Consider the following 13338-nt stretch of genomic DNA (forward strand, 5'->3'; position numbering starts at 1 on the left):
TTGGTTTAGGGCCTTATATCTACCAAATAATTTCCATAACATGATACCGGTAAATATGATGTTTAATGTGTTTTCAATGTATCAAATGTAATTTTTTTATTTTGCCTTATACATGCATTTATAAATCCGTTTCCTATATTTATAAGTGATTAAATAACAGTTCGACATGACCTAACAAATAGTAAATATAAAACAATTTCCATTGCATACATATACCTTCCTCTTAAGCATACAAAAGCTAATCTTTCTTTTGTTTTAAAATATGGACCACGTTTTAATTCAATAGCATGACCTTTTGCCTTTCGAGTATACATAAAGATTGTTTGTACAAAATTTACATCTAACGTCGTTTTTTAAGTCAGGATAAAATGTAAATATCCCACATGACGCAATATTTTCGACCAAAAGAGGTTTAATTTTGATCGCTGATTAATAAAACATTTTTGTTATCTACACATAAAAAATAATCGAACAGCTAAAACTAGATACTGTGTGTTTTTTGCAAGGTATTTTCACACCAAAAACCTTTGGAAAATAATCTTAAGTGTTTTTGTCTATTAAAAATTAACATTTATTCTAATATAAATATTTCACCCGATGCTGCTTAGATTGTATTCAAACACATGAACGTCTACCTTTTCTTAAAGAAATTGTTATCTGAATGACCTGTATTTATTTCCTAATTGAGGCGACAAGACCCCAGACAAAATACCTTGCTTAAGTATAAATAAATACAAGTATTGTATATTATAGTTTCTTACGACTTTAAAAGAGTTTGACAGCTAAACTCATTTACAGAATGAAAATGACGACATAATAATTAAGTATATGTGCGAAACTCTTTGCAGGAACTCTGGAAGAAGGAGAAGCATATTTAGTAACTGACCAAAAGGAGCTGGAAGACGGAAAAACCAGTAACATGGAAACGGAATCAGAAGATTCGGAATATAACAATCCTGGTGAGATTAATGAAATAATGATTAATTTATGAATTCAGAAGTCGTAGTTCGGCTATGAAGTAAAATATTTAGTTCTTGAATATAACACACTTGGTAAGGCAATGAAAATCCGATGTTCGGTGAGAATCTTTATAGAATAATTGAATTAATAATTAAGTTTAAGTTGGTATATTCTAATTTGAGTGGGCAATAAAATCAAAGATTTAGGGATATGACTTAGTAAGTGATTCTTTTGTTTAGAAAGGTATATTACAATGTTGGTCATTGTCGATGAAAATATGAAAATATGGTCATAACATAAATGGTAATAATATGAGAGCAATGCTTATACAAATTTTCATGCATTGGGTTTTGTAAACGTCGACATTGTATCCGGAAATGTATCTTGCATTAATAAATTCAAGAGATGTAATATCAGTCATTTTGCAAAATCATTCGGACTTTTATAAGTTTGAGTTAATTTTGCTCATATTAGATAATTATGTTAACAACAAATATATCAAGCAAATTAACTTGGGCACGTTCTATAGTTTAACATTTTCGTTATTTCGTTATTTTTATTAATACACTAGCCGTAAATTCATACTAGAACACAGACACTTGGCGGCCATTTTATCAACATTCTACGACACGTTGTTCAACTGCCCCAGGAACTTAGAATGTTTTACCCCCTTTGGCAATCGTTCGTTAAAAAATATTTTTGAGAATAAATAAGTCAAGTTTTGTGAAGAATTATGTAGTAAAACATGCTAGTCTACAGTTTGTGAAAGCCTTTAGAGTTGTGGTTTTTTAAACATTTTGAAAAGTTTTAAAATAAGAATATTCCACTAAATAAATACTCATTACAAGACCTTTAACTTGGCCTACCAATATTTTGACCAAAATGGCGGGTCCTTTGGAAGAACAAAACGACCAGATAACACACAAAAAAAAAACAACATCAAAACAAAAAATGCGCGTCGCTGTTTAGCAATTTGACATTTAACTGGCCCCTCATGCAAGGCCCTGTAATTGATATACAAACATGATGCTAAGAACTGGATACTGTTAATTGATCGGGTACATGCAGGGGTACTACGAAGTCAAGTGATATGTTATCTTATATTACATTAATTGATATCGACGTTGCTTCGGACGTATTACCGATAATATATATTTATGTGAATATACAAAATATAACATCGGAATTTTAAATTTAACTGCTGTTCACATACAAGTATTTTAATACAAAAAAATAAAATATTAAGATATCATGACATGTGACACAGTTCCATCGGAACCAAATCAACCAAAATTATAGGAGGCATACGGGTATTAAAATATTGACTCGATTTGAGATGATAAATATAAAGGTCAATAAAATAAGATGAATTATACGAAGAAAACGGCTGCTCTACTGTAGTGTTAATAACCGGTTATCCAGAGACCCGTGGTTTGATTCCCGACTGAAGTATGCCGATTTTTCGTGTGATTTGTCAGTATATAATTTCGCGCTCATGACTTTCTTTCTTTCATTTATATTCATAATGGGCGGTAGTGGCCTTATTGAATAATATATCAGTGCTTGCCATAAGATATTTATCAGAAAAAACTGTGAGTGTGACTATGTCCGCAAACAGCGATCATAGTAGCTATAAATAGTCGCCGCAATTATATTTCAAAAATGAACAAAGAGGTTCATGGGTATTAATTATTGATTCGATTGAATATTCAAGGTTGGCAAATAGTTTGGTGAGTCTCATATGATTATATAAAAACTAAAGAAAGGTCCAGAAATAAAACTGAACGTAAACAATAATCATATTTTATCTGTTAGAATCACAAATGTTTTGGGGCTTTTATGTACACAAATACAAATCCGTTCAAGAAAGGAACACCATAAATTCAAAACCATGATAACATGCATAATAAGATGTCTAAATTGTTAACAATGTAGCACATTTAATCTTTCAATTTTGCTTTATAATCATATATGCGTTTCCAAAAGCTGTAAGTAATTTAATCTTGAACAGAGCTTTACAATTATATAAGATAGGAAACTACGAATCTACACATGACAGTGTGTTTTATTTGGAGGTATGATGCGTAGGAATAGACCACGAAGGCTGTAGGCCTGAGTGGTTAATTTTTTCGTATCAAAACGACAAAACCGGTGTTAATTAGCCGATAAACACCTCTCAGACCGATATTATTTCCAATCTTACAAGATAAAATAAGGAAGATCACTAATGTTATTTTTTCAAGCGGAAATAACTTCCGGTGTCGATTTTCGTATAGACCTTTTTACGACGCAGTCCGTTGCTCTGAAACATAGGCCGGATGTAGTATTTCCCCGCACATGCGCAATCTGCGTAGGGCAAAAAAGCCTAGTCTAACATAGAAATATAGAAGAAGTTCATAGACAATTCAGAGTTAGTTTAAGGTAAAAGGTAGAAAATTATATAAAATAGCTTTAAAAAAAAAATAGAAAAAATCCCTTTATAGCTTCGTTGCAAAGATTGCCATAAAAAGGCATGGAAAAGGAAATTGTTTAAGAATTCCCCCTTACGGTGTGCCCGTTTACGGCGTGGACCCGACATCTTTTATTTAAATGAGAGTCAACTAAAATGTTTTTGAAATAGTTCATGAAAAAAGATAAAAGGAATTTTATAACATATGAAATCGAGGTTAATTAGCATTCTGAAAATAGTCAGAACAGGCCCGGTGATAATGCATTTTTAGTGTTCAGTTTACCTGGTTTCATCCTTTATTTGACTGTGATGCAAAACAGATAATTTTTAAGTCACATAAATATATTTAAATAGTTAATGTTTTTTTTTTTCAAAACACTCATTTTATCTGGTTCCTCGTAACACATGTTATTATTTTTTTAATGCAAGTCACACTAATTGTCACTTCACAAATCAATAAACATTGTATATAAAAGTATTAAATTTTTTATTATAATATGAAAAAGTTACTTAAATTAAGATTTTCATAATTGCACGTGATTTACTATGTCATGGTTCTTAAACGTCCCGGCCGAATGATATTTATACAATATCTAGCTGGAAACAAACAACCACGGTCGCGTGTCAATCTGTTTGACACAAACCGCCTGGCCAATCGAAAGGAAGAGAACAATACACATTGTGTAATATAATGTTATACAGGGGTAATAAAATTTAATCTTTAACACCCTGCGGTTTAAATTTAAATTACGGATGAAAAAGTCGTCTAATGATACCTTAAACAGACGTCTTTTGTATGCGGCTTTTGATCATTGGATCAATAGTCCTGCATATTTATTATATCTGTTATAAATATCAATTGACGTTTTAAGACTTACCGCTTTAAGTCATCCCAAAATAACTGTTTTCTGGTTTATATAACATGGAATCAGGACTATTTAAGCCTTACAGTATCATACACTGTTGTCATTTTTATTGCGTTTTTGCCCTACACAGAATGCGCATGCGCGAAATGCAACATAGGTTGCTATGGAAGAATCGTATTGTCAAAAGGTCTATAACGCTGTTTGATTTCGCACCCTACTGTTGCTAAGATATAGAAATTATTAAACAACAGAAATAATAAAAAAATATTTTAATTATAATTTAATTTTAAGTTATTTTATCAAGTTTTTAACAATAAAAACTTACGCCTAAGAATGGATTGTATTGTGTTTATAGTGCCCAATTTATCATTCTTGTATGTTTGAAATGACGTCAGCGTTTATGAATGAGTAGTATTCTGACGATTACCACATTACGCTGCTTATGGATTGGCGCCGTTTTGTCAAAATAATAAATAATAATATAAACTGGTATGGATCAAATCTGTAGTGTTAGTGTCTGTGAGATATTGTTTCGGTATTGTATGATTAACATTATAAGAACTGAATAATATAAATAAAAATGTATTTTTATTATTGCTTCAAAAGGCTTTGTAAACTATATAATCGAGGGAGAAAACATAACAGCGGCATATACACGTAGTCGCTAACCAGTGTTTCACCGGTTTATTTCTTTATCTATAGTGACAAAATCACGAGGAATATTAGAATTGTTAACAATGTAGCACACATAATATCTCAGTTTTGCTTGATAATCATATATGCGTTTCCCACAGCTGTAAGTTATTTGATCTTGAACAGACCTTTACAATTCTTTAACATACGACTCTATTCATTGCAGTTATTTGTATTACATGCATGATCCTTCTTTTCAGTACATCATTCGGAAGCAGTACAAACAGGATCAGATACGCCGCAAAAAGATACACGTAAAGTGCTTTCCTTAATTATTATTGTTATAAAGATCTTAATACTTCACTGACAAATAATAACTCCAGCTTTAGCTGACCACGAGAATATATTGCATATACGTACTGAGGCTCCGTTAGGGAGAATATAAGCTTATTTTATACCACGTTTAAGTACTAAAGTACGACATTTTTGTGCTCTTCGAGTCGTCTGTACTATAAAATGATCTGAATTAAAATGAACGGTTTCTTTGAAAGTTTTGATCCAAAGTGAAGAATATCCCACATGATAATATGTCTCACTCCCGACCAAAAATGTTAAAACTTGATCATTATTAACATAACATTTTGTAATTTACGCTTACTATGTATAATGACTAACAACTAACATTGGACACTGCTAGTATTTCATTTGCACAGTCATATCACACTAACAATTGTCATTATTTCTAAAGTAAAATAATCTAAAGTTGTTCTTTGCCATTTAAATATGCATTTGTTCGAATTTGAATACTTAACCCGATGATTGTTTTCAAAATCAGGTTCGAATGTCTACCTTTTATAAAAGAAAAAGTTTCTTAATATCTTGATTGTATTCTTGTTGAAACTTTGACACGTAGCTTAGCATTTTAAATAAATCAATGGTTATATAGATATATGGATACAGAATGAAAACGATTTAACCAAAGATAAAATGTAATTGCTTCAAAAATAATAAACACAGCTATTTAAAATAAAAGAAAATCGTATCAATCAAGATTACGATCTCTCGTAACTTTAAGAGAGTCAGGAAGCATGGCTGCTTTTGTAAAAGACACTTCGAAAAGAATTAAAACAGACGAACGTAATAATTAAGTAGATGTATCAGAACTCATTGCAGAAATTGCCGAAGGAAGTTTAGCAAAATCAGAAACTGTCCAAATCATGTTAAGAGGAGAATATATCATTTGGTTCAAAACGGAATCAGAATATCCGGAATATAATAGTTCTGGTTTACTTAGATGAATAAATAAATGGTTTAGGTCTGAGCGGAGATATGAAAAAAGATATTTAGTTTTGAATATGACAGACTTTGTAGGGTAATGAATATCAAAAGTTTGGTTGGGTATCTTGATAAAAAATTGGAAATGGATAAGTCGGTATATTGCTATTTCGGTGGGCATTAAAATCAAAGATTCAGTTAGGGATATGACGGTTGAAGTCAGCAAGACTGTCAACAAATGTTTAGTTCGGTAAATAAAGTCTAAATATATGATATCAGTCATTTTAAGAAATCACTAGTACACATTTGCCTAAATATATATTCTGCTCATATTAGGATACGTTTACAATGCGAAATATATCATGCAAATTAATCTGGACACATCTGAGTAAAAACAAACATTTATTTTAATTTTATTAATACACTAGCCGTCAATCAAACTAGAACACAGAAATCTGGTATTAGGATGCACCTGCCTTTATCCTTCCCACCTTTGGCAAACGTTTGAAGAGAAATGTTCATAAGAATTGTCTAAGTGTGATTATAAGAGAAATAAAACATTAAAGTATAAATAGGGTAAAAGATTGATACGGCATTTGAAGAATTTAAGAAATAGAATCTTTTCTACCAAATTCATAACGACATATCGTAATCTACACCCCTTTTCATTCACATATTGTCAAACTAGGTATGTCTTTCTACGCACTCATAAGCATACGCTATCTAAAATCGTATTTATCGATCTTTCTAATTTCAAAAAAGATCCGCAATACATTCAGACGTGTACAGTATATAAAACATATTTTTTAAAATTGATTACATATGATTGATGCGGAAATGTTCAGACAAAATATAAAATTAATATAATTATGGAAATTATGAATGTTACAAAAAAACGAGATATAAGCTGGATAAAATATTTATATTTGCAATTACATGGAAATTTAAATTGGTAAATATTTTTCCAAACTAATAACAAGGTTTTCGGATATTAAATATTGACTCGATTGAATATTTAATGTTGGCAAATAGTTGCTTGAGTCTGGCATCATATATACATGTACTGATATAGCAATAAAATAGCTTACTCACAATAGCGAATCTACAGTTTCTGGGTGGATTCGAAGCAACTTCTTTCAGAGAAGCTCAACAACGGGAGTCGCTGTTAAGGCATGTACTGATAAAAAACTGAAATAAAACAGAACGTTAATAATACGTATATTTTTTACGGGGCCTTATATCTACCACTTATTTTCCATAACATTATAACATGTAAAATAAGATGTCTAATTTATTTACAGCTTTATATTCATAAATGCTTTTCCCTTTGTTAAAAGTCGTTTAATCATATTTGGACAGAGCCTAACAATTAGTAAATATAAGGCACAGTATTTTACCTTATATTGATTTTCATTGCATACATTTTGTTCTTTTCGGAAGCAGGCCAAATAGAACCTGATATCCTGCAAAAAGATAAAGGTAATTTGTAAATCATAATCATAAATATCTTAATATCTAAATGACAAATACAGAAATTCTGTTTATGGTGACAACGAGAATATATTGCATATACGTAGCAGGTTCAGAATTGGAGAGTTAAGCTTATTTTTCTAAACTTTTCGTAAAATATGAACCATTTTTTAATGCAATAGCATAACATTTTCGTACCCACCGAGAAAACATAAAGGTCTTCTTTACTCAATTAGCCAGTATAAGGTGATTTGAATTAATCTGAACGGTCTTTTTAAAATTGGATTCAAGTGTGAAGAATATCAAGTATGATTAAATTACTACTTCCCGACCAAACGATTTGTTAAATCGATCGTTGATTGACATGGTATTTTGCGTATATTTCATTTGCACGAGTTTATAACAGATTAATTTCTGTGAGTTCTAAAATGAAATCATCTAGAGCTTTTTACTGCAAAAACATGCATTTGTTGAATATTATGGTGGCCAGTTGCGTCCATTTCAAAACTGCGAGAAATTATATATTATCTCGATAACCATTGTTCGAAATAGAAAGGAACACTTTGACTTCGGTGGCCGGTAGCGTCCATGGTTTGAGTCTACATTTTATCTCTCGTTTTTCTATAAAAAGTCGATGAAATCCGCGATATTTTTTTTTGCAAGTGTTGTAGATATTCTACAAAAAGTCGAGAGGAAAAATAACAGGTCGCGTTTTTTTGTTCTCCAACAACAACTTTTCCATAAAAAGTCACGGCTGACATCTCCCGGCACAAAATGTCGAGACTGAATGCTCAAACTCGACTTTTAACAAGGCATGCATCATAACAAAATATCGCAGCTGCATTGGCCGCACTTGGCTACTAAAATAAGAAAATGTCTCGGTTTCCTGGACTTTATATAACAGAACTGTGACAGACTCGAGAGTTGCTTTAAGCCGCAACATTTTATACAATTTCGACAGATTTAATTTAAATCTCGCGGATTTAAAAGTTGCCCGCGACATTTTTTTAAATGACGGTTAAATTTCTCGCAGCTTTAAAATGGACGCTATCGGCCGCCATATGCTTCTAGATTTTTCAAACACAAGTTTGAAGGTCTAAATATTCATTTCAAAAAGAAATCATGAAATATAAAAAAGGCGACGTAAAAAAAAATTCAGTACTTTAACGGACATATGATGCTGCGCCCAAATCAAACTAAGACAAATGTACTGTGCCTTACCGTGAAAATTAAATACTCTTTTGTGAGTAGGGCTGTTGCTAATGTTGTTATAACTTGTAGCCAAACCACCCATTTGCAATATACTTATATGTACATTTGTCTTTTGTGTTATTTATATCTTACTTGTATTATAAAGTTGCAATAAAATAATATAAACTTAAACTATTTCTGAAATCGTTCGTTTTGCGTAAATGTAAATTTACGTGGGAAGATACACAACCTTTAAAAAAATGTGAAACTTTCGAACTAAGACCAATCCATATAACAAGTAATTTGTTTTTATTATTTGACACATAACTTGTCCCTACCCTCCTTTCGCCGCCCTTATGTCCAACCCGGTATTGGTTTGGTGCCTTCTGGTTGCCCTGCTGTGTTGGCTTGGATGTGTCGGTGGCTGCGTCCTGTGAACGTCGCCTTTGCCGCGTTGATCTTTATTCTCGTCTTTTTAAATTAATAGAAATAATTTATATTTTTTAAGTGCGTGCTATGAACCTTTCTGTCTCACTTAAGCACAAAGTTCTCAATGAGAGCTTTTGTCATCACACTTTGTTCGGCTTTCATCGTCTGTCAGTTTATTTATTCAAATGACTTTTCAGAAACCACTGGGTCAGATATTGATATTTTCCGAAATGTTCCTAGCATTAAGCTCTGTTCAATTATTTTGGCTCCAATAAACATCAGATGGGCTATTATAGTTTTGATACAATGTAATATTCAAGCAATCTTCTTTTCTAAAAGTACAAGGCAAAGGCTACAAAAATGTATGGTTGACTTTATTGTACACTTTTTATAATTGAGTATTTTATGACGGTTAATATTAATTTAACTACTCAGAAATAGCATGTAATCTCTATGTTTTTTATACATGTATCAATGTTTTCTTTCTTTTGAACAAAATTGTTTGAACATCCAGTTTCATGATTTGTGTGCTTTAATGGTTTATTATAACTGAAATAATGATAACTGACATAAAAGATGAGTGAGCAGTGATTATTTTGTTCCATTGTTTCATTATCCGATTATTGTGTTTTATCGTTTTATTTTCCTATCTTCATATTTATTTTTATTCAAGAAACATCTAGCTGGAAGCTATCGGGCACCGCTAAGAAAGGAAGACGACATACTATAGATATGGGGTTTGAAAAACCTGCATCACAGTACTCAAAAGCAAAAGGTATCAAAGATGACGCTGTCTTTCACAAATACATATAAAGCAATCTATGACTCATGTGTCTGTTTTTTTCATGTAATCAAAAGCAAACACTCTTGTTAAACTGTTAGCCGATTATTCTGTTCTTTTTTTATATTCCTATCTTCATTTTTATGTTAGTTCGAAAAACATCTAGCTTAAAGCCATTGAATCACGTTAAGAAAGTGAGGCGAAATATCATAGATATCGGGTTGGAAAAACCTGCATGACAACTCTCAAAAGCCAAAGGTAACATAGATGACGCTAAATTTTTTGTTAGACAAAAACTGCAGTAATTGTCATGTCTGTATCCTTCTGTAAGATATACATGTCATTTATTTAATAATATTTGTCTTCGCTTCTTGTGCCCAAAAAGTGATGAGTGTTAGATAGCATTTAGTGTGTGAGTATTAACACAAAGTATTACTGTAAATTCTCTCTAACAATACCTCTTTGGAGTCATGATAGAAGGGGTTTTATTATTTAGCCGGTCTTAATTTCGAAATATATGCTAGTTTTCACTATGTATGCACTACCTCCCGAACCATGGGTCCATTCTTTTGAATTTTCTGAAACAGTTCTCAGATAATGATGTTAATTCTTTCTTTGGAAACAATATTTTCCCGAACCGGAAAAAGCGGTCGTAATAACGAATTTCCTGCAATTAGGGGTCGGTCGTAAAGCGGGAATTTACTTAATAATGTTTGATATAAGCTTAATTATGGTGTTCGTTGGTTGAACTAAATTTTGTCGCTTAAAGTCATGCCAAATTACTATTCATGAGGTGTCATTGAAATTGAAATTTTATCAGCCTGATAGTATGAGTGTAGAAAAAGGCATATGGCTCAATTAACTCATAAACACGGCTTGTAAATTAGTGTAACGGTGCATGAGACACTAGCCAACACCTTTGCCGATTATGTTATATATGCTTTATTATTGTTATATATTCTATATTATATTTCATATAATAATAATCAGCAAATTACGTCTAGAGGATATTGAATAAGTGTAGTTTTGATACTAAGTTTATTGAACGACTTGAATAAAATTATATTATGCGAGCTTCTGGCGAGCATAATATATTGTTTTATTCAAGTCGTTCAATACATTTAGTATTGCATCTAAATTAATATAATGTTTTATTTATCACATATCTAAAATAAGAGCGGTTTACTGTAAAAAAGAGTTATTTTAATTGACACGCCTAAAGTGTAACGCTAACATTAGCGCACTTTTACCCTATGTTGTATATAACGCAAATGACGTCTCGTCAATGTGTTATTATACTATTGTTATATCGTTATTATTAAATGACTTTATTACAGTCCTGCGTCACGGTTTATGTGATAAATTAAATATATAAATTATTTCTTTTAAATAATCGGCAAAGTGTTGGCTAACGTTACATGCACCGGTGCTGTATACATATGAAGAGTGTAAAAATATGCAAGTTGTAGATTATATAAAGGTTGCGGACGCAAGAGTATCATGAGATATAAGTAAAACGTAGATTTAAAATACACATTTGTGTAATTCATATATATATATATATATATATATATATATATATATATATATATATATATCAACATGTTATTATAGCAAAACAAAAGACTTGGAAATGGCTATGTTAAATTATTACATACATATTTTCATACATTATTAGAAATAATACAGAATATGATAAACAATGTCATCAAGAAAGGCGGTGTTCAATGGACGCAACCCCCACACGGCCCAGCAACAAGAATCAGTGGCAAGGAGTCCAGGCGGACCCCAAAACACGGTTTAAGCTACAGCCATATAAGAAAATGAACTTTGAGCAAAATAAACTTATATTTTAAGAAAAGTATTAATATGCCCAATTCAAATGATGATTTACATGTTACAAGCAATGAATGACTCATTATGCCCCCGCCATGTAATGGCCGGGGCATATAGTGTTACCCTGTTCCGTCCTTCCGTCCTTCCGTCATTCCGTCCTTCCGTCCTTCTGTCCTTCCGTCATTCCGTCATTCTGTCATTCCGTCATCATCAGTTTCCGTTCATTATCTTAGTAACGGTTGCACATATTCAACTCAAATTTGACATATTGATATGTCATGAGTAAATACAGGTCAAGTTCGAATTTGGTCATGGTTCGATGATTTTTGGCAGAGTTATTCCCCTTTTACTTTGAAAATAATATGAAATTTTCAGTTTCCGTTCATTATCTCCCCAACGGTACATCACATTCAACTTAAATTTGACATATGGATATGTCATGAGAAAATACAGGTCAAGTTCGAATTTGGTCATGGTTCAATGATTTTTGGCAGAGTTATGCCCCTTTTACTTTGAAAATAATATGAAATTTTCAGTTTTCCGTTCATTATCTCCCCAACGGTACAACACATTCAACTCAAATTTGACTTATATATATGTCATGAGAAAATACAGGTCAAGTTCGAATTTGGTCATGGTTCGATGATTTTTGGCAGAGTTATGCTCCTTTTACTTTGAAAATAATATGAAATTTTCAGTTTCTGTTAATTATCTCCCCAACAGTACAACACATTCAACTCAAATTTGATTTCTTAATATGGATATGTTTTTGGAATGCCCAAGCCAAGTTTGAATTTGGTCATGGTTCAATGATTTTTGGCAGAGTAATGCCCCTTTCACTTTGAAAACAATATGAAATTTACAGTTTCTGTTCATTATCTACCCAACAGTGTTACATATTTAACTCAAATTTGACATATGGATATGTCAAAGGAATGGGCAGGTCAAGTTGGAATTTGGTCATGGTTCGATGATTTTTTGGCAGAGTTATGTCCCTTTCACTTTGAAAATAATATAGATACATCTTCGGAATAAGCAGTTTAAGTTTGAATTTGGTCGTGGTTCAATGATTTTGGACAAACTTATCTTTCTTGAATATTGGAAAAATTTTGAACTTTCAGTTTCAGCACTCATACTTTTGTGGAAATGTAATTGTAGCCATTATTTTGGCTACAAATATGAAATATGCTATTTTCAAAAGGTTAAGACTGAATAATTTCAGTGCCTTGAACATTGTATGAAAATGGTTTGTGTTAACATTGAAAAGTTTTAAGGGCTTTGAACTTAAAATGAAAACAATAATTTGTGCAAACAAATTTGGAACTAAATATTATAACATCTGAAATTTTGGCTGCATGCGGGGGCATCCGTGGCATGATGACACATTTCTAGTTATATATCACCATATTCCTACTGCAAGACTGACTTTTCCCAAAATATGGACCACG

The 13338-nt window shown here is 31.7% G+C and overlaps 1 protein-coding gene across 1 annotated transcript in view; it reads left to right on the forward strand.

Annotated features, from left to right (window-relative positions):
- LOC132730007 (uncharacterized) overlaps positions 1–13338 on the forward strand; it is a gene marked incomplete at its 3' end in the record, with an annotated part of 69000 nt that overhangs the window by 22694 nt on the left and 32968 nt on the right. The window contains exons 7-9 of the mRNA XM_060715851.1: positions 849–959; positions 5169–5222; positions 9947–10048. Of these exons, the coding sequence (XP_060571834.1) occupies positions 849–959; positions 5169–5222; positions 9947–10048 (267 nt within the window). The remainder of the gene's footprint in view (positions 1–848; positions 960–5168; positions 5223–9946; positions 10049–13338) is intronic.

The sequence above is a fragment of the Ruditapes philippinarum genome, unplaced genomic scaffold, assembly GCF_026571515.1.
Source record: "Ruditapes philippinarum isolate M1 unplaced genomic scaffold, ASM2657151v2 ctg1315_1_1_1_1, whole genome shotgun sequence".
Lineage (NCBI taxonomy): Eukaryota > Metazoa > Mollusca > Bivalvia > Venerida > Veneridae > Ruditapes > Ruditapes philippinarum.